We start from the raw sequence: 25,358 nt of genomic DNA, 5'->3' as shown, positions 1-25,358 counted from the left end.
AAAAGCTTGAATGAAATACTCTACTATTCTTCCAGCCCTCTCGGGTCCTATTGCTAAGAAGCATAGAACCATAGAAGTTGGAGATGGAAAATAAGACCGATTAGGTCATCTAGTCCATCCTCCAGCCAGCTGAGGATTGTTGCCCACTTGCTGCCTTTGGGAATCTTCTTAAAAGAGCCTGCCAGTGACTGGCAACCGTCTGATTTTGATTTCCATTGTGCTAGCGGAGGAAAACAGCCAGCTTCCTATGAGCGCATCAGGAAATTGCAGCACAGAGATCACACAAGTGTTATTGTACTGGGCTGGAGTTAGCAACATCAGGCTGCAATATAAAGTGAGGAAAAGATAACATACCTTTTGCCAATGGATACTTTCTTAAGGAAAGAGATCTGCATTTCTAGGGATTACGGGGACATCTTTTGGCTCACACCAAAGTGTTTTTACAAGTGATCTTCGAAACAGCGCTCGCTCCAGAGATCAGAAATGGGAATGATTCATCTAACTTCCTTAATTTTTCATCTCCAACTCTTTTCCCAGTGGCGACCTAAATGAAGACACTCTGGAGACCGAAAATGCAGCTGCTGCAGCCGCTGCTGCCTTCACAGCTTCCACACACCTGAAAGAAGCTGTCTTAGGTAGGTTCAGTGTACTGCATTGGCCTTTACTGCAGCCTTCCTCGTGGCAGCTTTGCAGCATCAGCAGTCCTGCTGCTAGAGAGTTTGAGTGTTGCAGGTCTGCCTAGCTCAGCTGCCTGGGAGCACACCGCACTGCCAGTGAGTGCCCAGGAGCCTCCTTGCAGAGTAGGCAGACTGACAGCTTCAGGATCAGATCATGGTTTCACACCTTTTCTGCAGGCATCACTGTAGCTGTCATTTGCTCAAGGAAACAGAACAGTAGAGCCATAATCCTGCCTCCTAGCTGCATGTGACAAAAAGGAAGGTGAGAAGGCCCAAAAGGGAGAGTGGGCAGATATGGTTTCCTAGCACACTGCTGCCCTCTCCTGGTTAAGAGTGGGATTGCTTGAGTTTATTCCCCATTAAATCTGCTACCCATATGTTTTGCCCATAGCTCAGCCATGGGATCATCAGATTGTCTGTTTACAAGAGCATTACAGGTTTCAGAAGCAAGCAGAGGACTAATTTATGACTTAAAAATTGTAACAATGTCTCTGCCAATTGGGCTGCTGTGGCATAAACCAGTTTAGTCTGGAAAGTCTCCCTTGGGTTTGCTGGCCTCTTCGTTATTTGGATTAAGTTTAATGAACTTACTCTAGTAATAAAAATGGTGACTCCCCAAAACTCTCTGATTCCTGTAATAAAGTGTTGATGCTCGGGCCTGGACACTAATGCTTTTGTATCTTGGAATGTTCCTGTGGCTCTCACTTCAGTGGCTTCACTGCAGTGTAGGCAGGTAGGAGATATTCACCAACTGAGTTGAAGTGGGTTTGCAAGTGTTTCATTTTGCAAAAGACATGATTACCTGCTTATAAGCCCTCCTTTGGGAACAGTGGAAGACCCACCACCTTGAAAATAGACAGTTGCACCATAGTAATGTGTGTGACTATATCCTCTATCTCAAATGTTTCTGCATTCACATAAAGGGTCAAATGTTCAGTCAGCCACTGAACTTTCATATTGACTTTTGTGGACCTGCAAAAATAGGCATGCACTCATTTTGCCTGTGGTCAGCTGGCTGTTTGGTATTGAAGGCTGGCTAAAAATTTGTCTGAAGAATCTGGTGTTCCTGCCTGCCTTCTCTTTTTGCTCCCAAGCTTTAAAACTCTGTCCCAAAATGTCTTTAAACTCTTGATGGTAATCACTAGTTGTAACTCATTTTCCTTTTGACCCGCCCCAATCCCTGCCTCTCATTCCCTGTGAGAAGTGAAGATGGCTGAAGAGGACGACAGCTTGGAGGCTGAGATTGTTTATCCCATCACCTGCGGAGATAGTAAAGCCAATCTGATATGGAGGAAGTTCGTGTGCCCAGGCATTAATGTGAAATGTGTTCAGGTGAGGGTACAGAGTTCTCTGAAGGTCCCTAAGGAAGGACCACATGTATAAAGATAAGAGGTGTGCTCTTAGGTTACCCTCCTTGCCCAGAAAGGAGAATAAGGACCACAGATGCTAATGAAATCCAGCATTCCAGTGCTATTGCTATGGTAGATCACTCTACCTGTTTGCTAAACTCCATCCATATGTGGCTTTGATTGTGTCAGGAAGCAGGACTCTGTTATAACTATGTTGAGATCCTGCTTTAAAGGGGAAAGGAGAGAAAACTATTTCGAGTACCATTGTCTTCATGCAGTCTGTTATTGTGACTTAGTGCTTCATAAGAAAACTGAGCAGCTCTGGCTAGAGCTTCAACTTCAATCTGGCTCTGCTTTTGAGCAGTTTTCTAAACTGTAGACATTCCCTTTATTAGATCAGTTTAAGAGAAATTGATATGGTGATGCAAACCTTGGTAAAGATAGTATTGACCTGTTTCCACTCTTTCTACCCCAGATGGTTGGGGGTGAAAAAACTCTTAATGAGTGGAGGAGTCGGGGGCACTTTTCATTCCCAGAACATATGTTTCATGATAACACAGTAAGGCATCAATGGTAAACAATAATCTGTTCCTTAAGAAGGGTCTGCTTTCAGGCTGCACTGCCAGAGAATTTTTGAGGAGATGGTCTACTCCACCTCCTCTTGGAGAGAGAGATCTTTCCATGTCTCTCTCTCTCTCTCTCTCTCTCTCCAAAGCAAACTGTAGAGACGGGAGCAGATCAGTTTTGCCTGCTACCACTAGAGATCAGCTTCCTCTTTGCACTTGACTCTGGTTCCTGTTATAGGTAGATGTTTCATGTCATGCAGCAGTTGGGAATATCACATTTACTTGTTAACACAGGAGGGAATGAAAAGAGACCTGGAGGTGGCAAATCCCTACTGGAACTCCCCATAGAAGTTTTATTAAAGGAGAACCTCAGAAGGGGTACTAGGTCACCAATTCAAATCCACCTGGTCAGTAATGAAGGAAAGATGTCACATGGCTATTCAATATGAAATATGCTGGTTGTCTCAATCTAGTTCCCAGTAAGAGATGTCCACATCATAAAAGTGGCTGCTGCAGTTGGCACTAATTGTGCTTGTTAACTAACTCTGCAAAGGCCAAAGATTTGGGGTTGTAGCTCAGTGGTTTGAGCATTGGCCTGCTAAACCCAGGGTTGTGAGTTCAATCCATGAGGTGGCCATTTAGGGATCTGGGGCAAAAATTGAGGATTGGCCCTGCTTTGAGCAAGGGGTTGGACTAGATGACCTCCTGAGGTCCCTTCCAATCCTGATATTCTATGAACTGAGTGGCCAAAGAGCCTTAATCTTAGCATCTCTTCTGGTCAAGTCATTGTTGAAGTGCTTTGTGGGGTTGACCATTGGGCAACATGCTGGTAGGAAGACTGGATACTAATGGTGGGTGGGAACAATCTGTTTTTTGTCACTAGTTTGCTTGATAGTGGGAGCAGATGAGAGCTAAATAAAATAGTGTGTTAGTTGCACATGGTATGGAACAGAACACTATAATGCAAATTATATTTTGCACAAACCGCATTAGAATGGATCTTGTATGGCCTTCCTGTCTGACGCTTTGTGGTATGTACAGAGCTAGGAGAAGAATTTGTAACCAATTTCTGCCAAAGTTCAGACTCTTGGCTCTTATTAGGATATATTTTAGTGTAATCACAATATCCTGGTGGGTGATTTTCACTAGAGGTGGGCCTAGCCCAGACAGTCGTATCAAACTTTGTGGTTCTTCAGATCAGGAGTTTTGGTATGAGCCCAGCTTTGGTTTTCACAGTAATATTAAACTTGGCCATCAAGGTCATTCTGCTCTGTCACTGGGCACAGTGCTAAATACAGTTTATGCACCCTGGTATAACATATTGCTGTCCTCTCATGTGGAACAAGTCTGCATTTTTCCTGCTGCGTCACACCATGTTACATTTCTCCCCTTTGCAGTATGATGATCACCTAATTAGTCCCAAAGAGTTTGTCCACTTGGCTGGGAAGTCAACCCTGAAGGACTGGAAGCGAGCAATCCGGATGAATGGGATCATGCTCAGGTTAGTCTTTTTGCTTGCTTGTATATGTGCATTGATGGCTGGGGTTTCTTCTTTCTGGGAGAATCCAGAAGGATCCTCCACATGCTCTGATACAGCTGTTAAGCGACTGAGTGGATGTGTGCCACTGAACACACTGAAAATTTGTCCCAATAACTGCCTATCCATCCAGTGATCAGTTTCCTGTAAGTGTTTTCCTTGTTGCAGGTAGGCAGAGGTAGTTAAGAAATGAGGGACTGTCACTACCTGTCATAGTCCCAGGGCAACAATGTGATATGCAGCTGCCTCTAGGGTGGTGCATGGCAGTTGTAACAGCCACACAGCAATAGCGCTTAACGGTTTTAGAACAGGAAGTGAAGAGAATACACTATCCAGTTGGAAAAGCTGGGGAAATTTGGAAAGGCAAATGTTAATTGCCTTATCTGGAACTTGACAAGGACTAAAACCCTATGTCCTCTTACAAATAGTGTCATGAGATCTTTAATGGCCACAAGTTGTCAGACTGTGTTGTTTACATCTCTTCTAAAAGACAGAACTTGTGCAGCAGAACGCTCTTGAACACCTTTCCAGAGCATTGGTTCATTCTGATTGAAAGAAGAGTGCCACCTACTGAATCCACACTCCCTGCTGCAGGAAATTAATCTATCCATATGGTTGTGTTATGTCAGTCTTAAACCACTTTTTTTTGCCAAAATGCTTATTTGTGTCTTCCTCTTCTCTGGCCTTGACTACAGGAATTCCTTTCCTTACGGTCTCCCAGAGCACCAGCTCCAGACTTCTGTCTGACCAAAATCTACTTGTTTCCTCATCTGTAGTCAGAAGCAAAAAGAAATCATCCCTTACCCCGGAATTGTCAATGGTTCCACAGTCCTTTCATAGCAAGGCTGTCCCACCCACTGAGCTCCTGCAGTAACACAAACTGCTCTCCTATTATCGTTAATCAGCTTTTACTCATTGGTTGTTGTAACCCAATACCTCAGCGTTTTGGTAAGGCTGGTCTTCTGAGGAACAAAACCTATTTACAAAGGATGTGTGAGAGCCAGCCCAGTAGCCTAGTGGCAAACAGAGCCCAGCAATCCAAGATGTTGTCTCCAGCCAGCAGAGGCTCGGAGTACTATAGAGGCAACATGCTCAGTACCTGGCGATGGGGAGACCATCTGTGCCCCTCTGGCAATGTCCTTTTGCTGAGTTGAGATGCCTCATTTTTAGATTCCAAAAGGAGCTACATCCAGTCCTTCTTTGCACTGAGGGAGAGTCTCCAGGACGTGAGGTAGATGAATGGGTTATTTTATTAACCCATTGTGGCTTAATTTCCACTTCCTCTCCCTCCCTCAGCTGAGCATATTATCTTCTAACTGACACCTCCATGGGGCATTCAGTCAGTAGGCAGAGAACTCTGTGTGCTTGAACCTGGTTCCCAATAAATCTCAGACTAACTTCCCCATCAGCACTTCTAACCTCCTGCTTATCGACTCAGGGACAGTTCCTACCGTGCTTCCTCTATTCAAAGTGCTGGCATATATCTGTGAGCCAGCTGCATCTTCAGTTACAATCATGGTGCTTGTGACATCCAACGTGCACATGCTTCATTAAGCACAATTGTTCCGGGGCCTCAGACAAGTCTCACGATATGAACACTATCCCATATAGTGGGAGCAAGAGCTGTGGCCTCCAGAAAGATTTTCTTTTTGATATTCCTAGATATTTTCAGTCATTTAGTACTTCTAGTATTATTTATAGCAATCTGTTCCTGTAAGAGATCATGCTGCATTCTGTCTTTTGTCCTCGATTTGAGCTGTTTCGGCATGTTTAGGCCTCCCACTTGAGGCATGTTTATGTTCTTTGAGCTAAGGGAATTTGTCCGCTCTATTAATCTGCTGGATTTAGAAAGGAGTCACTTAATATGTATTGAATAATCATCAGTGATGAAGTCCTTTTCTAAGGGCCTGACTTTCACTGGGTTTCAGCCTGGCCACTGCTTGTATGCACACAGATGATAGATTCTGTCAGTGTGCATGCAGGATTTTTACACACCTAATCTATCACCTGTAAATACAGGTGTGTGCTAAAGTGCACGTGCATTAGCCCTGGTCTACACTAGGACTTTAGGTCGAATTTAGCAGTGTTAAATCGATGTAAACCTGCACCCGTCCACATGATGAAGCCCTTTTTTCGACTTAAAGGGCTCTTAAAATCGATTTCCTTACTCCACCCTGACAAGTGGATTAGCGCTTAAATCGGCCTTGCCGGGTCGAATTTGGGGTACTGTGGACATAATTCGACGGTATTGGCCTCCGGAAGCTATCCCAGAGTGCTCCATTGTGACTGCTCTGGACAGCACTCTCAACTCAGATGCACTGGCCAGGTAGACAGGAAAAGAACCGCGAACTTTTGAGCCTCATTTCCTCAAGAAAAAAGGCACGAAACGATTGTCTGCTGCTGCTTTCACGGACGGAGGGAGGGAGGGAGGGAACAGGGGCCTGAAGATATGTACCCAGAACCACCCGCGACAATGTTTTAGCCCCATCAGGCATTGGGATCTCAACCCAGAATTCCAATGAGCAGCAGAGACTGCGGGAACTGTGCGATAGCTACCCACAGTGCAACACTCCGGAAGTTGACGCTTGCCTCGGTACTGTGGAAGCACTCCGCCGAGTTAATGCACTTAGAGCATTTTCTGTGGGGGGGGGGACACACTCGAATATATAAAAACGATTTCTAAAAAACCGACTTCTATAAATTCAACCTAATTTCGTAGTGTAGACATACCCTTAGAGAAGTCTGGAATTCAAGTTCTCTGCTGATTCCTGTGGAACCTTATTCTCTCTGGGTAATAGCCACTTCCTGATTTCATTAACCTGCTGTGACACTTGCTTTGACAGCTTTCCATTAATATACATTGCTCTGTGCTCATTCAGCAAGGTGCCTCCTCTCCGGCAGTTTTATCTTCATCTCAGGTTCCCTAGTTCCTACTTTGCTTCACTTTGCTTTGCTAATGTATCCGTATGCACCGAAGGAGCGAATGAGAGAAGCTGCAGCATGGTGCTCTTCACCAGTGAAGAGTCCATGTTTCTCTTCCTCATCCTTAGTGTTCTGTAACCTTTCCTTATAGAGCAGACAGAGAGAGAGCATCTTTCACCACACTGCCATACAGCGCTCCTTACCCTTTCCATTTCTCACACAGGTCATTCTTGGACAGGCTGATCACTGACCTCTCCACACAAAAACTTGCATAGTAAGGCCCAATCTACATGGGTCTTTCAGCTGATAAAACAATCTTGTATTCTTCGCAATTCAGACCCACTTGTTGTCAAGCTGGCTTCTAATACACTTTGCTCAGCCTGTAGGTTCAAGCCATGTTAGAATAATGTTCAGAAACCTTGCTCCTAGTCTAGGTCTCTACCTTGGCTCGAATGTGGATATTCTGACACAGGTTTTCTCTGTCCATAATGTATTAGCATGGTATTAAGCTCTAGTGAGTGGTATAGTTGTTAAACTCACATGTAAAGGCTGTATAGAAGGGGATTAAATGCTTGTCTTGTTGGTAAACAATTTTCCCCCTCTCTTCCTGTCAGAGTGGACTTTCTCACTCACACTTTCATTTATGGGCCACTAATTTGGTTACTGTTCCCTCCAGAATGGATAATTGGGAGAAAAGAGAAGCAACTCTTGGCCCATTACCTCTGCCAGTCCCTCTGATCTTTACTGGCCCCTTGAGGAGGAGTCTCGAGGGCACTTCAGCAGTTGATTATCCTGCAGGGCAATCTCATGTCCTGCTTCCTCTCCACCAGGCCAATTTAAGAGAAAAGAAGGGCAGGAAGCTGAAATGCAGAGTTAATTCGTGCCGGATTTGGAGAGGTTTGTGTGTTGGAAATGCAGTTAAAAACTTCAGAAGGGGAGCTGTTTTTCAGTGATCTTTCTCACTGTGTCTGGGACATACTGATACAAGTGTGTACTCATACTCATTCCTTGTGCTGCAGGAAGATCATGGACTCCGGAGAGCTGGATTTCTACCAACATACCAAGGTCTGTTCAAACACCTGCCGAAGCACTAAAATTGACCTGACCGGAGCCAGAGTATCTCTGACCAGCCAGACGTCGACAGAGTATATTCCTCTCACCCCTGCCTCTGCAGATGGTATGTTTAGTGTTTTCCATAGCCCTTGTTACTGGGGCTCTTACGAGTCAAAGCTTAATTACTGCTTCCTTATGAATGCGGTTACTGTTGTCTCTATCATGTTTTTTCTTGTTGCTGTTTTCCTCCTTCACTTCTCCCCCTCCCCCTGTTGCTGGGTCTCCCATGTTGGAGCTATGCAGAAGCAGCTATTGTAATGCTGCATGGCAGAGCAGTAGCTGCCTGGAAGGAAATCACTTGGATACTCTGTAAGAAATTCATTCTAAAGAGTTACCCGTACTGCATCCTGGTTTACTAGTAGCTACATAGCTAAAGTAGTGGCCTCCAGATAATCCACAGGAATTAGTGCAGTAGTCCCCCTGTGATGTGGTCATCCTTCAGTGCCAGCATCTGATCAGCTGCTAGCTGTTCTCAGTGTACATGGCAGTAGGCTGCAGAGATGAGCATGATTTCTTTGTCGCAGCATGCTGGATTTGGAGCCCCTTTCATTGCACTTTCTTTCAAAGATGGCAACTGACTTCCTTCTGAATAATTTAGATATTTTCATTTAAGGCTCCGTTTCTGAATTATTTATTGCTTTTGTCTGATGAAAGATTAAGTGCAGCCATGGAATGCTACAAATTTCTATCAGATCTCACACAAATAAGTTACAAAAATGAATTTAAAAGGACATTGCTTTAGAGTTTGTTCTAAATTTGATTTGTCTTAAGCAGGGAATGTTTTTGGTGGAAATGTGCTCCTATTTCTAAATACTTATATTTGCAAATCCTTTTGCCACTGAGAACTTACACAAAAAAAAATCTGATAGCCATAGATTTTTGCAGGAGAAAAGCAAAAATTGTTTTTTACCCTTGTGCTGGCTCTGCCCAGAGTATTTAACAATTGAATTCCATGCTTTGGGCTAGTATTTATGGTTGCTGTACATGCTTAACCCATTGTTTATTTCAGGGTTAGTTCCACCCCACAGCATAGCTGTAACCCTTGTTGCTGTGAGCAGTTCTATTAATATAATCCAAGATGTTAACACGCAAACCAGGAAGTTTCCACACTGTTGATGTCAGGCTGTATTTGGCACAAGTGGGGGAAAACAAATTTGCAGAGTAGAAGGAACAAATTGCTCAGGGAAAGAATTATTTGAAAGCTACGGAGTGTTACAAACTGCTCGTCTTTCAGGAGAGCATTCTGGTGCTCCCAGAATGATCACTGCATCTCTGGCCCAGATTTTGAGCTGTACAGCTCCAGCATGCAGCTTGACATCCTCCTGGCAGCTCAACTGACATGTGACTCCTTCGTCTCCATAGTAACAATACCATAGAGATTGGAAAGGGCTGTGGAGAGCAGAGATCACATGAGTGGCTGGGCGGAAATATGATCACAGTTATATACCCTGGAGGCAGCAAGGGTAGGACAGTACCCCAATGTGTATTATCTGTAGGAATGACGGGGTCAGTTCAGTCTTCAGGCCAGTCAAACCACAGGTCAGAGGCAGTCTGTTAAGAATTTTATATTTCTTTCATGTCCTGTAGATTGGCAACAAGCCAGATAATTGTCCTGAACACTTACCAGACCAGATACAAATTCTACTTGCCAGCCCTCTGTTTATAATAATAATAGAAAAATTAATATACTAAAGAAATGACTCTCCCTGAGGCAAAGAGAATTTTGCAGGAGTTGTGTAAATAGTGCCCAGGGTATTGCCCAGCTGTATGGAAAGGTAAGCAAAGCTCACACAATGGCCTCATGTGACTTTTAATCCCACTTCGGAGTCTCTGTTTGTTTGGCTTTCAGCTGGAGGAGATAAGCTGATACAATATTGAGTACTGCATGGACTTGCCTGTTTTCTTGGATGTAACATGGTGGGTGTATAATACAGGGACAACCTGATGCTATGTGGCAAGACTTGTGAAGCCATGACTTGTGTTTTCTTTTCCTTTTCAATCTTGGTTGCAGTAAATGGATCTCCTGCTACAATCACCATAGAAACTTGTGAGGAAGCCAGTGATTGGACCACTAGCATTGGAGGTACAGTTCAGGAAAACAAGACATAATGCTGTTAATATCTCCTATCATACTCCATGTGCGCTACCTACATTTGAAAGGGATGTAGGGGGAGAAGGTTGAAGAGAGGAAAAAAAAGATAGGGTGAGTAGGAAAACTGTTTCTGCTGTAGGTGTTCCCATACTCAGCTGCCTGATCTTCATGGTATTTATTTGGCATAGCTTTAGATTATTGTAGTGTAGGACTAAGTCCTTTGTGTTTGCAGTGTAGCCACAACATCTTCTTGGCATGAAATTGCTTCCAAGTGTCAGAATACCCAAGCATGGGTCAAATTCTGGCCATTGCCCTCAGAGGAACCTGGGTGTGAGTCCTGAGATTTCTCCCTTGCTTCTCTGATTCAGCAGAATTAAGAAGGATCATGGAGGATAACGTCTGACACCGAAATGGGATAGGGATTTGTGGTGCTGCATCCAGCTGCCTGTGTTGGGTTGTGGAAGAAAAGTGAGTGAGACTCCTAGCGGGAGCTCTGCCTCAGTCCTTCTGGCTCAGGGTTCAAAGTGACTCACAGGTTCTTCTGCAGCTTCTCTGCCCTGTTGGGCAGGATCAGTCCTGTGTGATATGGGGAATAGGAGGACTATAAGGGAAAAGTATGTTCTTCCTTTAAAACTACGCAGTCAACTTGGTTTTTCACCCATTGCCTTGGGATGCCTGTTCCTACTGGGTTTTGCCCCATCCCCACCTGCCTAGAGATAGAATGTCTTCTGCTTCAAACCCCACCAGAGAAAAGTTTAGGGTGAGCTTCTGCCTTTCAATAGGATTGCTGAATGTGCACACCCCTTTTACCTCACAGTAAGACATGGTGATGTATCAGTCATTCAGCCCCCCCACTGCCCTTTCCTTGTACTCTGAGGTTCTCTCTTATACTGGCTGCTCCCCTAGATGACACATTTGCATTCTGGCGTGGTCTGAAGGATGCAGGGCTGCTGGAAGAAGTGATCGAAGAGTTTCACCAGGAGCTTGTGGAGACCATGAAGGGATTACAGCAGCGGGTCCAGGATCCTCCCTTACAGCTCAGTGGTAAGAGCTTGATTGCAGGAGCTAATAAGCAGCATCTTTGTGTCTTGATTATTATTCTTATTATTAAATCGCAAAAAACCTTTGTGACTGCAGAGTTAAGGTTGCCAGGTGATAGCTCATGCCCTCCGAGAATGTCGAGTTCAGCAAAATCAGTCTTCTGAAAACCAGGCAATACAGTTAAGGTAAACGCCCACATACCCTTAACTCTGCCCTCTTTGAGTGCTGCCCCACAGCACCCATAACATACTCCCGTTCTGCCTTGTTGCTATAGTGGACAGGCACTACCTGCACTGAAATATTGAGCCTCTTCTCCCTACAGAGTACCACATTTGTCAAATTTGACAGACACTTCAGACCCTTTTACAGCCCTTCACTCATGTATGCCGTATCCCACCTAAAGCTATATTTTCACCTACCCATCATTAAGTCCATAGACTCCTCTCAGATCCCACCTCACTGCTGACACCTGAGACGATTCTGCACTGAAATGATACTGGCACCCACCAGCCCTGTGACCTGGAAGTAGTTTTCCAGATAGTTAGCCTCTCACTCTCTACATGCTCAGTGTAATACCTTAGGAGCAAGAATAATCACATGAGGCTTGTGATGAGAAGCAAAATCTTTTTGAAATAGCAGTGTAATTTGATTTCTCACAAAGGGCTGGTGGGTGCCATGCACTCTGTTGGGGTAACACTCTAGCCTTAGGGACCCTCATGCAGTGATCTTGAGCCCTTGTTGAGCTTTGTCTGTGAGCCAAAAAAGGTTGCCAGAATCTCTCAACTTTTGTTTTGGGAGATGTATTTTGGGACTTCCTTGGTCAGACGACCCCAGATTTGTGTGGCACACAATGAGGCACACCATATTTCAAGGCAATCCAAGTAGCCATGTAGATTTTTCGAGCACTTAGAGTCAAACTTTAAATAAAAAGCTAGTCTTAACTATAGTAGAATGAATTATGCTCACTTTGCTGGCATCCCTTTAATTCTCACATGCAGAGTGGGGTATGGAAATAACTGGCCACTATGGACGGTGCATCAGTGGTGCAGGATAGTTTTGTGGCCAGTTTCCTTAGAATCTGCAATGCAGTCTGTGGTACAAATTTGTTTCCCGCAGCTGACAAACAGATTCCCACTGGCTTTGCCATCTGTGCATATGCCCTGCTAATCTGAGCCGGTTTCTGCAGTTCATTGCGCTGCATCATTAGAAGGTAACGCACCACGTGATTGAAGGAAATTGACTGTCCTTCCCACTCACACATGTCACTGAATATAGAAAAAATAATTTAATATGACTGCTTCATATTTTGGAATGTCTGGCACTTGGGACCAACACTGCTGTCAGCTATTGTGTCCTCCTTAATCTTTGAGTTTTTTCCTTATGTACTGCCTGCCGTGGCCTTTCACAGCACATCTTGCTGGGAGGAAACACACCTTGTCTTGCCACCTCACTGAGACTGAGGGGCAGTGTCACTTTGGGAAACCCTTTGCCCTTCAGTTATGGGATTCTCTTATTTGGGGATGTCTTTGTGAAATTCTCAGACAACAGTCATCTTAACCACAAGATTTAATACAAGCACTGAGAAAACAGAATGAAAATAAAAGTAATTGCTAAACTCATCTAGATTAATGCTTCCCATAAACTGAGCTAGAGAGAGAATTTTCAGCACTCATAAAGTGGGGAGAAAAAAGCTTCTAGATTGTATCCTGTGAAAGCAATTCTCTCCTCTGACCACGCTTTGGTCAGCCTGTCAGTAGCGCTTGCTGTTCAGATAGCAACTAGCTATGTGTCCCGAGACCTCTCTTCTTAATCTCTGTTTGGGAAGAAAGGACTATTGTCTCTTAATCATCCCTTGATGCTTCTCCCCATCCTTTCTTTCTCAGTATTCTAAGCATAAATATTAATGAATTCTTAAGCTCTGACCTCTTGCATTATCCTAAAACAGATTTGGCTCCGTCACTTTAGCACAGTGGTTCTCAAACTTCATGCACTGTAACTCCCTTCGGACAACAAAAATTACTACACAACCCCAGGAGGGGGGACTGAAGGCTGAGCCTGCCTGAGCCCCACCGCCCTGGGTGGAAGGGCCAAACCCCAAGGGCATCAGCCCCAGGTCGGGGACCTGTAACCTGAGCCCCGCCATCCAGAGAGTGGTTGGGCTCGGGCTTCAGCCCTGGCCCTAGGCCCCAGCAAGTCTAACGTCAGCCCTGGTGACCCCATTAAAATGGGGTTGCAACTGACTTTGGGGTCCCGACCCACGGTTTGAGAACTGCTGCTTTGGCATATCTGTGTTTTACCAAGAAAAAGATAAATTCTTTCTGTAGGGAATGATTCTTTCCTCAACGATCAGTATCTATTTTTCTGTTTTAAGATGCTGTCTTACTCAACAACATAGTCCAGAATTTCGGCATGCTGGACCTGGTAAAGAAAGTTCTAGCTAGCCACAAGTGCCAGATGGATCGCTCAAGAGAACAATACACACGGGATTTAGCAGGTATGCCCACCTGGAATTTCCGTGTCTCTTCTGTTGGCATCGCTGATACTATCCTGGAGTTTTTCTGTGTAGGAAAGTAGATTTTTTCTTTTGCTAAGTCAATGCATGCTAAATCAGTTTATCTTGGAATGATGCTAAAGAATGAGCTATATTGCCTTGCTTATTTTACTACAGTTGTTGCTATGCTGTTAAAACTGGGAAGATGGCCACTGGGAAGCTTATGTTAGGTGGAGGTTGGAGAGTACCCGTACTAACGTTCATTACGGTCTCTTTTCAGCATTGGAGCAGCAATGTGACGAGCACCGCAAGCGAGCAAAGGAGCTGAAGCACAAATCGCAGCACCTCAACAACGTGCTGATGACTCTGACTCCAGTCTCCATCCCAGCACCTTTAAAACGCCCCAGACTTACCAGGGCCACATCTGGGCCAGCTGCTATCACCTCTCAAGTCCTGGCCCAGTCAGCACAAATTGCCTTGGCCCCAGGAGTGCCCGTCTCTCAGCTGGCCAACCTCCCTCTCAGCAAAGTGGTGTCCGCCCTTCCAGCCTCAGTGCTTGGGAAAAGTACATCGCAGGCACCCTCAGCCAGCTCCCCGGCCTCACCGTTATTGGGAGGATACACCGTACTGGCTTCCTCAGGCTCTAGTTTCCCCAACACTGTTGAGATCCATCCCGACGCTTCCAACCTGACAGTCCTAAGCACAGCAGCCATACAAGATGGCAGCACTGTGGTGAAAGTGGTGAGCCCTTTTCAGCTGCTCACCCTCCCGGGACTAGGCACCACCATACAGAACGTTACACAAATGGCTCCCAGTGGGAGCACGATTGTGACGGTGCCGTCTAGCGCCATTGAGGATGCCACGGCATCAGACGAACATACCACCACCATCGAGGTGACAACAGTGGCAGAAGAGCCAGAGCAGAAATGAAAAGGGGACTTGCCTGGAGGGACATTTTTTGTGACATACTCTGGCTTGAACTGCCTTTTCTCTGCCTGTGCTGAGGGAAGAGGGAACAGTGTAAAGAGGGCACAGGGAATTGAGACTCTGGGATAGATTGGCTAAAAGGAGTAATAATGAGGTTTGAGCCAAAGAAAGGGAAAAAGAGAGACCACCAAAAAAGAGGGGGGGAAATGCACTGACCCATTAGCCGGTTTACATATAAAACTTTCCTCCCGTGTTTTCCTGGAATACATGCTATCTCCATGTCTAGTTCACTAGCTCTGCATCGTCTCTAGACATCTCAGCTGGCACAGAGCATTGAGAGAAGCAGATGTGGGCAGGGCCTGAGAACAGGGAAAGAGCAGAAAGTAGCGAAAGGTTAAGGAAACAATAGATGATGAGGCATTTTACTAGAAACTAAGGGGTAAGTGGCCAAGGGGCACTCCTGAGTTCTGGCATGATTCAATACTGCATGTAGGCTGACAATACTGGGGAGTCTGCTGCTTCCCCTTCACAACAGAGGGCAGTTTGGGAAGCTGGTGTTCTGGAGGGTAGGCCGGTACAGAGTGCATAGCTGGACATGAAGAATGTGCATGACGTTGAGGTAAAGCAGCCTTGGACCAGGGAAGGTCCTCTGATGTGTGGCAGTCCCAGGGCTGAGCCAAGTGACCCTTGTTGCTGGTTTCTGCACATAATGTTGGGTTTGGGTAGTTAAATGCAGTATCTCAATATTACTAAATGTGCAGTCTCCTCATTGTGAGTGAGATGCTGGCGTCCCAAGTCTGATCATTGAAAGGCGGTGTGGGGACAGTTGTTAAAGGTTTTGGTTCCATCCAGGGACAGGTGTGGAAAATCTGTATCTTTTGAGGATTTAGGGTCTCCTTCTGTTTTCTCAAAAATCTGTTCTTTTGGTTTTTTTTAAAAAAAGGAAACTCTCTTGTGGCCCTTCTGGTTGTGCAGGTGATGTCCAGGGGCACAGTTGTACTGTTGAGTATGCAGAGAAACCAATTAAATAATAGCACTAAGAGACATCTGAACTTCTTCCATCCTAGCAGGTGTTAACTGTGGAATCTAATTGTCTCCATGTCTCTGCTAATCTCTTATCAGAAGCATCTAGCCAATGAGCCTTATCTAGTGTGGCTGGGTGTTCTTGTCCCCTCCCAATGTGCCCAAAAGGATATGTTGTGGGCTGCAAGGTTTGAATATGCAAATAGAATATTCAAATATCAGATACTCTTTTGATTATTCAGCTCGCTGAGAGGTTCGCTACTGTCCTTATTTTTGTAAAAAGTGTGTGTGTGTGTGTGTGTGAGAGAGAGAGAGAGAGAAAGTGACGTTTCAGCTGGAGACAGTGTTAAAGGGGCTGGATTCCTGCAGTGTGGGTTTTCTGTCAACTTGATCTGGCAGCAGCAGCAGCAACAACAGGTCACTTTAATAAGCTAATAAATATTTTTGAAAGAGTGCTGCTGGCTTATTACATCTCCTTGTATGTGTCTGATTGTTACAGCTAGTATTAAAGCACAAAACTGGCTTCAAGAATGAACAGAATCCTCTTCCTCTTCTCCCCATGCCATCCACACACACCTGCAAAGTAATACTGCCAATCCTTCCAAAATGTTGGCCATACACTGTTTCAGGTTATATTTTAGGAAGTTATTTTCTTTGTGCTGTGGTGGTGGGAGAAAGCCAAGGGTGCTTCCCTTCACATGAGCATAGGCTGGTGTGTTAGCAAAGTGAAGGGAATATCACTGGAGACCTAGACTGGGGGCTTGATGGGAAAGAAATGTCCTTTGTTTGCTGCCTTAACCCTTTGGAAAAATTTAATAGTGGCAAAGCTTTAGATGTGGGATTGGCATCCCTGATGCTTTCTTTACTACTGTTTTTTTTTTTCTAGGCCAGCCTGGAATTCCATATGTTGGTGCTAATAAAACTCTAAGGATGGGTGAAGACATGTTATTGTTAATGACTTTACATAGCATTTTCAAAGGTGTTAGGGATTTTTAATAAATTAAGAAATAGAATTTGAATTATAGGAGGAGAGTCTTCTTTCTCCTCTTCTTTTGAGTGATGGAGAGGGCATGAATCTACATGCAAACAGAACAGGGCTTTCCAGAAATGTGAATTGTAGCCTTGACATCACCTCATTTTGTGAATGAAAAGAAGCTTATCCCAAGACTTGTTATTAATTACATAAAGGGATTTCTTTGTGGCTGCTGCTCTTAACTCCAGGAGGCAGGAAACATTTATGACAAAATCATGCAAACCTGACCAACTATTTTGGATGGGAAGCAACAACCCTCTAAAGATCTTTCACTTTTGTTCTCTTTTCCCCAGCTTGGCTATGAAATGCTGCTGAGCTTGGTCTCCATAATGGTGGAATTAGGATGCTCCTATGAGAAAGCAGTTGTGACCTTATAGACAAGAGAGGTGCTTGGTGGAAATGGGGAAGAAATTAGAGAGGGTTGTTGGTGAGTGGGCTAGGAAGTGGGAGAGTGCAGCTTGTTATAAAGTTGCAAGATGAAAGACTTGAGCCCTATGCTGCCTTCCCCCTAGTTACTGAAAGGGCCCTACTCTGTCTGAGGAGTAGAGGGGGCACAGTAGGGACAAGCAACAGAAGTACCTAGCAGGTGACTGTGGTTCAGGAATCAGCCACAGGGACACGGTTCAGGAATCAATAGCTCTTGTTTTACTGAGGTCAGGCTCCATTGAAGCAACAGCTTGGAGTCCGCAGATCTGGTTGGCAGAAAATGTAAACAAATACTAGCAACCCCATTCTCTCAGGCCATGAAGGAGACAGCGCAGCTATTAACTGTGTTGGGGACCTTTCATGTATCTTGTGCTCTTTAGCAAACGGTGTCTTGTCAGCTTAAAGAATCATGGGAAGCACATATGTCCCTTGTGTGCCTCTCACGTGTGGTATTTAGCCTGCTGCTTATGAGCCTCGAGTTCTGATCAATACTGCCTGTATCTCCAACAGCAAGCAGCATGGTGACATCAGGAACGCTCTCCACTGCCCATTATGTGCAGGGAAGGGATGGCCTTCCAATGTGTGGGGAGCCAGTCCCCTATCCCCATTGAAGACTGGGGAACAAAGGCAGTTGCATGGTTGGATTCCCCCTGCTCCTAAGCATTTGGGTACAAGTAGAGGGGGGAAAACACACATACTTTCACCAGCAAGAGGAGGGAGAGATTACGCTGCAACATGAAGCCAGGATATCGCACCGGAATTATTTTGTGTGTCTGCAACCTCTGATTCAACAGCATACATCTAGAGCATAAAGAAATAAACAGAGTCTGTTTGAGCATTAAAACCAATTAAACCTAATTCGCTTCAGTATCTGATCCCCTCTCTTGCTTTGTTGGAAGCTCTGAACTGTTTAGTGGCCAATCAGGATCCTTCATTTGTTTTGCTGTGTGAGATACTGTCTCTGTTGCTGTAATGTTTTCCCAAGGATATGAGATACCCAAGGCTGTGAAGTGTTGTGTGAGAGGAATTTTTGTTAATGATTGTCAGGAGACTGCTGTTTGCCTCGTATCTATTTTAGCAATACAGTTGTAAACGCTGTAAAGCATATATGCATCTATAAAGCAATATGGAGACTAAAATTTAATGAAGCACTTCCATTTGAGGCCAGTAGGTGCGGCTAGAGAGAAGCATATTGTGACGCTTGCCAGAGCACAGCCGCCAAAAGATAAACAGGAATAAAAGAGAGGTTGGGAGAGGTCTGTTCTCCCCCAGTATGCATATGTATGACTGCCATTAATATTCATTTATTCTGTATGTGTGTATCTGGGTGACAACAGGCTGCATAGGCAGGATCTTGTCTGGATTTACACACCAAAGTGTAATTTTTTTTTTTTTTTAGGAGCTACTGGCTAAAATCCAGTGGTCTTTAAACAGTATGTGCCGGTACGTAACAGGGTTCTCTTGGCTTGATGGATGCTAGGGCCTTAAGTCACCAGCTTTCTAATATTTCAGGGCACATCCTTTTTCAGTGTTTAGGGACAAATACACCTAAGTCCTGGTGTCTTGAGGGAATCGCTGCTCATCCATTTTCTCCACTGCAGTAGATTCTACTTATTAACAAACCTCAGTTTCCAGCAAAAAAGTTGTTATTATCTGGTAGTTGCTAATGAGCAGAAAGCAGGTTTGTGAGGCTGCACTGTGGGAAGGAAGCACTGGGACCTGCTGAGTGCTGGCTCCAGGCAGGTTAGCAAGGCAGCAGCCAGGGAAAGCAGGTCCTAGTGCTTCCTTCTCTAGTTGCATCCTTGCAAACTTGCCTGTCATGGAGCCTTTCTTCCAAAAACCTGTTGCTAATAAGCAGCATGCCATTACCAGTATCCAAATCCCATTAACGTTAAAAGTCAATGAGATGGGATTGGTTCCTAGCAAAATGGTGCTATTAACCAGAAGTTGTTAATGTCCAGATTACTATTCAGTGGAATCTACTGTACTTCCTTGAACAGAAGAATGGCCACACTGGGTCAGACCAATGGTCCATCTAGCCCAGTAACCTGTCTTCCAACAGAGGCCAGTGCCAGATGCTTCAGAGGGAATGAACAGAACAGGGCAATTCATCCCCTGTCATCCAGTCCCAGCTTCTGGCAGTCAGAGGCTTAGGGACGCCCAGGGCATGGGATTACATCCCTGATCATCCTGGCTAATAGCCTTTGATGGACCTGTCCTCCATAAACTTATCTAATAAGTTTTTTGTTTCTAAGTTTCTAATAAGTTTTTTGAACCCAGTTATACTTTTGGCCTTCATATCATCCTCTGGCAATGAGTTCCACGGTTGTGTGAAGTACTTTTATTTGTTTTAAACCCGCTGCCTATTGATTTTGTTGGGTGGCCCCTGGTTCTTGTGTTCTATGATTTAGTTGGGGATTGGCCCTGCTTTGAGCAGGGGGTTGGACTAGATGACCTCCTGAGGTCCCTTCCAACCCTGATATTCTATGATTCTAAAGGGTAAATAGCACTTCCTTACTTTCTCCACACCAGTCATGATTTTATTGACTTCTCTCATATCCCACCTTAGTCATCTCTTTTCCAAGCTGAATAGTCTTTTTAATCTTGCCTCGTATGGAAGCTGTTCCACACCCCTAATAATTTTTGTTGCCCTTTTCTGTACCTTACGAGCACAAAGGCCAGAAGAGGTGTGTGCATCCCCTTGTTGGGGTGGTTGTTTTCCACCTGCTGGACTGGGGTGTGTATCTGTTACGAGCTCAGCGCAAATTTAGGCTGCTTTAAGTGTTCATACTCCACCTTCACCCACAGGCCTGTTGCTATTCTGTAACTCATGCCGAGGAGGAGGAGGGGCTGGCTCAAACCACCCAGCCCTGTGCGAGTGAGTCAGAGCAGGCGTGCTGAGAATTAGGTGGGGCCAGCACAGGCTGTTTTCATTGTTCCTCCCACCCACGCTCCTGAAACACCCTCCATTCTCACAGGGCCCAGTCTCCCTCGCACTGATATGAATGGAATGACTCTAAAGGTGTGTTTACGCTGCAGGTAGACATCTGCAGCTGTCCCATGCCAGCTGACTCAGGCTCAAAGGGCTCAGGCTAAGGAGCTGTTTAACTGCAGTGTAGATGTTCAAGCTCTGGCTGCAGCCCCAGCTCTGGGACCCTCCCACCTTGCAGGGTCCTAGAGCCCAGGCTTCAGCATGAGCCCAAATGTCTACACCACAATTAAACAGACCCTCAGCCCAAGCAGCTAGCATGAGCCAGCCGTGGGGGTTTAATTGCAGTGTAGGCATACCCTTATTGACTTCAGTGAGCATTGGATAGGTCCTAGGCTGTGTCCTGTGATTCCACTGCAAGTCAGACAGGCTCAGCAGACCTGGAGGTGTCAAGGGTGAGTACAGAGAGGTATATGGGGGTGTTCTAATGTGACTTATATCAAATGGACATGACCGGAAGAATTTCTGGCTGATGACAGTCACATCTCTGCTGGTACCCAGTGTAGCTATATAGGTCAGAACTGATTAGACAGCCATTCCAAGAGTATAACAGAACATGCCTTGTAAAAGCAATGATGCATCCTAAGTACAGTGGTAGTAAATGGGTTTGATTCACCCGCACTAGCAGCTGGGGTGCAAATTGCTTCTCTGCCCCAGCAGTGAACACAGTGACCCAAGGAGATTTGCTGCCAGGGAAGGGTAAGCAGCCTGAAGGGTGAGATGCTGCCAGTGAAAGCCTCACGGGGTTTCCAGTGAATTGCTGTATTTCCCACCTGTGACCACTTCTAGGTGGTACTAGCCTTCTTCAGGCTTCTTCTGGAAAGTGAAGGTTGCTGGTATATTATCTTTCTGTACTCCCCTTCAAGCCAAATTTTCTGCTGCTTGCAACCCTGTTAGATGGATTATGCTGCCAGAATCCAGCATAATCCAGGGGTGAATCTAGCCCAGTGACTGTTCTTGAGTGGGAGAAGGCACCTGACTTCAGGCTCATGCATTGCAGGGTACTCCAGGCAGGCAGGATTTGGTATAAGTGTACCCTGGGTTGAATGATACTGCTTAGTATGTCTGTCTTGCACAGGCAAGTCTTTATACACAGATGCTCTGCAGTCTTCCCTACATAACTTTGCCAGAGCTCCTCAGCTCTGACCAATAGTCCCTCTCCCATTCTGTTATGTTCGTAGCATACAAACAAAGAAAGGTAAAAATATAGAATACTCTTTCCGGAAGGTTGCAATTTATCACTACTTTATTTTTTAAAATCCAAAATCTTAACACACAAGAACCAAAAACAGAGATACAAAGCAGGCTGCTCCCTACGGCAAGGCATGGCTCACCCACTTTGCTCTAGGTAGGCTGGCTTTTTGCAGACTGACTCTGATAGATCCAGATTGCAAGCTTCCCTACAGAGCCCCCTACCCTGCAAGGAGGACCAGGAAAACCCTTGAAATTTCAAGTGATAGCTTACAATTTTAACAGTTTTCAATACACTACATACTCAAATCCTGGATCTCCTAAACAGTGACTGTTAACTGTGCCATGTTGCATGGAATCTGGTATTCCAGATATGCTTTCTCACCAAAAGTAGTGCCCTTTCTGTGTCTGAGTTTCATTAATTTGGTAGGATATTTTTGTCAAAGGATGTTTACAGTATCTCTTTATTCATTTGGATTGGGATTGAGTCCATTGTTTGTTCGTAAGGAATATTTGCACTGGAGGTACAGTTCTAATGTATCTGGTTTGCAGTATTCTAGCGGAGAGCAAATCTGCAACACAGAGCAGTTTGGAAAAGATGTCGTCTATCAGCTGTCTGAACTGTGATTTATTTATATTTTTTGGTAAAACTAGAACTGTCAGATTAATATCCATTGCTGTGTGGCCTCGGTAAATGCCACCAAACATCTGCTACAACTGTAAAATCAGCCTTAGTAACCTAAGTACCCACTAGGGCTGCCTTTGCCTAATACATGGGAGACCAGCTAGAAGGTGCTGAATTTGGCCCAGGTTGTGCTACAAAACCAGCCATGTTTAAACATAGCTGTGAAAACAGGACTGTGGCCAAGCGATGTTCTCATATGATTTATTCTTGACAGCAGCCTTTTCGTCTGCACTGACAAAGATGAGACACTCCCCTCTCCCCGCCAGTTCATGGATGCAGGTCCATTGGTGGCACTAACAGTGGAGGCTGCTCGTGTAGATGGGGCTTTTACCAGCGTGGTCTCGAAATGCCTGAACCCTGTCTACACTACAGCATTTGCTGTTGCCATGGTGATGCTATATCTGTGGTGTGAATTTATGGGTGATAATCTACCTGTGTAAATGAGGCCTATCGGGGAGAAACGCAGTTCTTTAATGTGGTTCTAGGGCTTTTTTGTTTGCTTGTTTTTCTGCACACAGAGGCAAGAATAAGCCATGGTATAACAAGGTTTGACCTCCGTCACCGCGGAGTTATTCGTGTGGTGAAGTCAGCAGAACAGAAATGTTTTCTTTAAAAATACATAAATAAATAAAGGGACCCAAGAGCATCCTAAACCTTAGAAACCAAAAGGGGGAGGGGGGGCAAAAATCTCTCTCCAGATAGATAGATATGAGAGTTCAAAATATCCATATGTATATAATATTAATATATTATATAATTTATACAATATTTTTAAATCACATTATTGATTGGTTGGCTCAAATGCTGCAAATAGTTACTAGCAGTTCATACAGCTGAAGGTACCATTGATACAGTGAGAGCACAAAGCCCTGTTCTGTTTAAAGTCCATGATATTAAGTGTGCAGAAGAAAAACTAAGAGCACAAAACTCAGGTCCTGCCAGGTAAGTGAAAAAGCCAATGACTTTAACCTAAATATTTAAAATCGGCTTTTATTTGTAAAAACACATTGTTACTATTTTGGGAGTCTTTAAATGCTTTACTTTCTAAATTTAAAAAGAAAGAGTGCTTTTCTCCTTACCTGGCACTTGAATAAGAACAGAACAGGGCATTTTGTCTTTGCATAATTCTGCTCTGACATGTATACTGAGACATCTAGGGTTAAAATTCTCCAGTAGAGAGAGCCAGAGATGCATGCATGCAAGCAAATGTACAGCCACTGTGCTACGGTGACTGCATATGCAGATTGGCAAAAAGAAAAGGAGTACTTGTGGCACCTTAGAGACTAACCAATTTATTTGAGCATGAGCTTTTGTGAGCTACAGCTCACTTCATCGGATGCTTCATGCACTTCATCCGATGAAGTGAGCTGTAGCTCACGAAAGCTCATGCTCAAATAAATTGGTTAGTCTCTAAGGTGCCACAAGTACTCCTTTTCTTTTTGCGAATACAGACTAACACGGCTGTTACTCTGAAATATGCAGATTGGGTAAATGACTACTCACACAGATATGAGTGCTTACATGACAAGTTAGATGCCTACCTGGCAGTTTGCACATGCATTTACCCAAGCGTGTGTTGTAAATTTGCATGCTGCCCTGTGGGGCACCTCTAGGCTGGATTTCCAAAGGAGACTGCAGGAATTAAGCAGCTGCTGTGGAAATTGAATGGGATTTGAGTTCCTGTCTGCTATAGGATCTTTTGAAAATCCCAGCCCTGCACTTTGAAAATGTCGCCCTTATTTCCATGGAAACTGACAATGACCCTGTGACAGTGTTTTATTCTGTTATACCAAATGACAGAGGTAGATTTACTAGGTTTTTGGGTGGATGTCAGTGTAATCAATCTATCTGAGATATTTATCTGACACCCCCGTCCCCACCCATAGCATCTGAGAACTTCACAATCTTCAGTGGCTTTATCCTCACAGTACTCTGTGAGATAGGGCAGTGCTATTATCCCTGCTGGATAGATGGGGAACAGAGGCAGAGAGAGACTAAGGGCCAGTTTTTTAGAGGTATTTAAGTGTGTAAAGATGTGGATAGGTGCTTAGCAGTAGTTTCAAAAGCACCTAGTGGCCTAACTCCCATCTGCATTGTTAGGTGCCTAAGTACCTTTGAAAATGTGACCCTAAGTGACTCACCCAATGTCACACAAGCTAGTTTGTGATGGAGCTGGGAACTGAAGCTGGATCTCCCAAGTCTCAGGCCCTAACTAGTGGGCCATCCTTCCTCTCTCAATAATAATGATAGCAGTAAATATGGTGACAGTCACTACCTGTACCATTAGTTTGTTGCTACATTGAGTATCCTGCAAGCAAAGACCTGCCTACCTATGAAAATACAGATTTTTTTCATTTTAAAATAAAGAGAAGCCTGTTGCTTTTAGTTCCAAATTGACCTGAGTGCCTGACTCTGTCCAACTGTAGTGACTGAAAGGTGATACCTGCTTTAATCTGTTTGGCAAAGAGTGTGTTCTGCATAGCTGGCAGTAAGACACAAGAGGGTGTGGCATAAGGACCAGAATAACCCTGCCAGAGATACTCTAAAACCTAACTCCGGCAGCTGATTGTCTGTCTGTGGCATTCCTAGGTGGAGTGATACCTGATGGTATCGATTCACCCTGCAGCCAACTAGGTTTTGTTGGGTTTATTTTTCCCCAGCATAATGGAATTTGTTTTGCTTCTTCAGACTTGGAGTTTTGGTCCGGTATCGCCCAGGCTCAGGGGACCAGATTCTCTGACAAAGCATCTGTGCCAATTTCCACCAACTGCAAGACAGACTCTGAATGCTCAGTGAACCTGCAGACCCGACCTCTTGTGAATGCCATGGTGGTAATTCACAGGGTGATGTCAAGGTACAAAAAACATAGTGTAATTTTTCTTAAAAATCTATACCTGTGATTATCAATAGCTGAGGTTAGTGCAATGTGAGGGACTGTAAAAAATAGATTTATATTTTATTGGTGAACCTCTCCTTCTGGCATTTCATTCAGCACCAACGATGGAACAGAACTGGTCCGTTCCACTCTCTGGTTCTAGTCCAGCCTTGCAAAATTCTGCTTGGGGTGAGCAGAATAAGGGTCTGCCGGGAGTAAAACTGGGTCCTTGTCACAATCCCCATGGTACAGTCAGGGGAGCAGACTGGGCAGGTCTCATACACTTCCATAACAATCTTGGGTGTTTGAGTCCCTTTCCCCTGCACTATCACAGCATTTGCAGAACACGGTGTTTTTGGTCTTATACTCTCTGCTCCATTCGCAGGACATAGCCACGCTGCTTGCTGTACGGTAAGTTACA

General features: G+C 44.7%; 1 protein-coding gene across 7 annotated transcripts in view; it reads left to right on the top strand.

The window, feature by feature from the left end:
• Positions 1–18,877, top strand: part of GMEB2 (glucocorticoid modulatory element binding protein 2) — a 43,570-nt gene extending 24,693 nt beyond the window's left edge. For 5 of the 7 annotated variants that reach the window (XM_073308877.1, XM_073308884.1, XM_073308880.1 and 2 more), the window contains 8 exons: positions 538–635; positions 1,882–2,009; positions 3,990–4,093; positions 8,071–8,228; positions 10,176–10,247; positions 11,163–11,300; positions 13,669–13,791; positions 14,069–18,877. In XM_073308877.1, coding sequence (XP_073164978.1) covers positions 538–635; positions 1,882–2,009; positions 3,990–4,093; positions 8,071–8,228; positions 10,176–10,247; positions 11,163–11,300; positions 13,669–13,791; positions 14,069–14,718 — 1,471 coding nt within the window. In that variant the 3' untranslated portion in view covers positions 14,719–18,877. Of the gene's footprint in view, positions 1–537; positions 636–854; positions 2,010–3,989; positions 4,094–8,070; positions 8,229–10,175; positions 10,248–11,162; positions 11,301–13,668; positions 13,792–14,068 lie in introns of all 7 variants that reach the window. The other 2 variants (XM_073308883.1, XM_073308882.1) reach the window with 2 other exon arrangements.
• Positions 18,878–25,358: the final 6,481 nt, after the last annotated feature.

The sequence above is a fragment of the Lepidochelys kempii genome, chromosome 13, assembly GCF_965140265.1.
Source record: "Lepidochelys kempii isolate rLepKem1 chromosome 13, rLepKem1.hap2, whole genome shotgun sequence".
NCBI classification, from domain to species: Eukaryota; Metazoa; Chordata; order Testudines; family Cheloniidae; genus Lepidochelys; species Lepidochelys kempii.
Note: the sequence above shows the minus strand (reverse complement) of the source record. Positions and strands in the feature narration are given on the sequence as shown.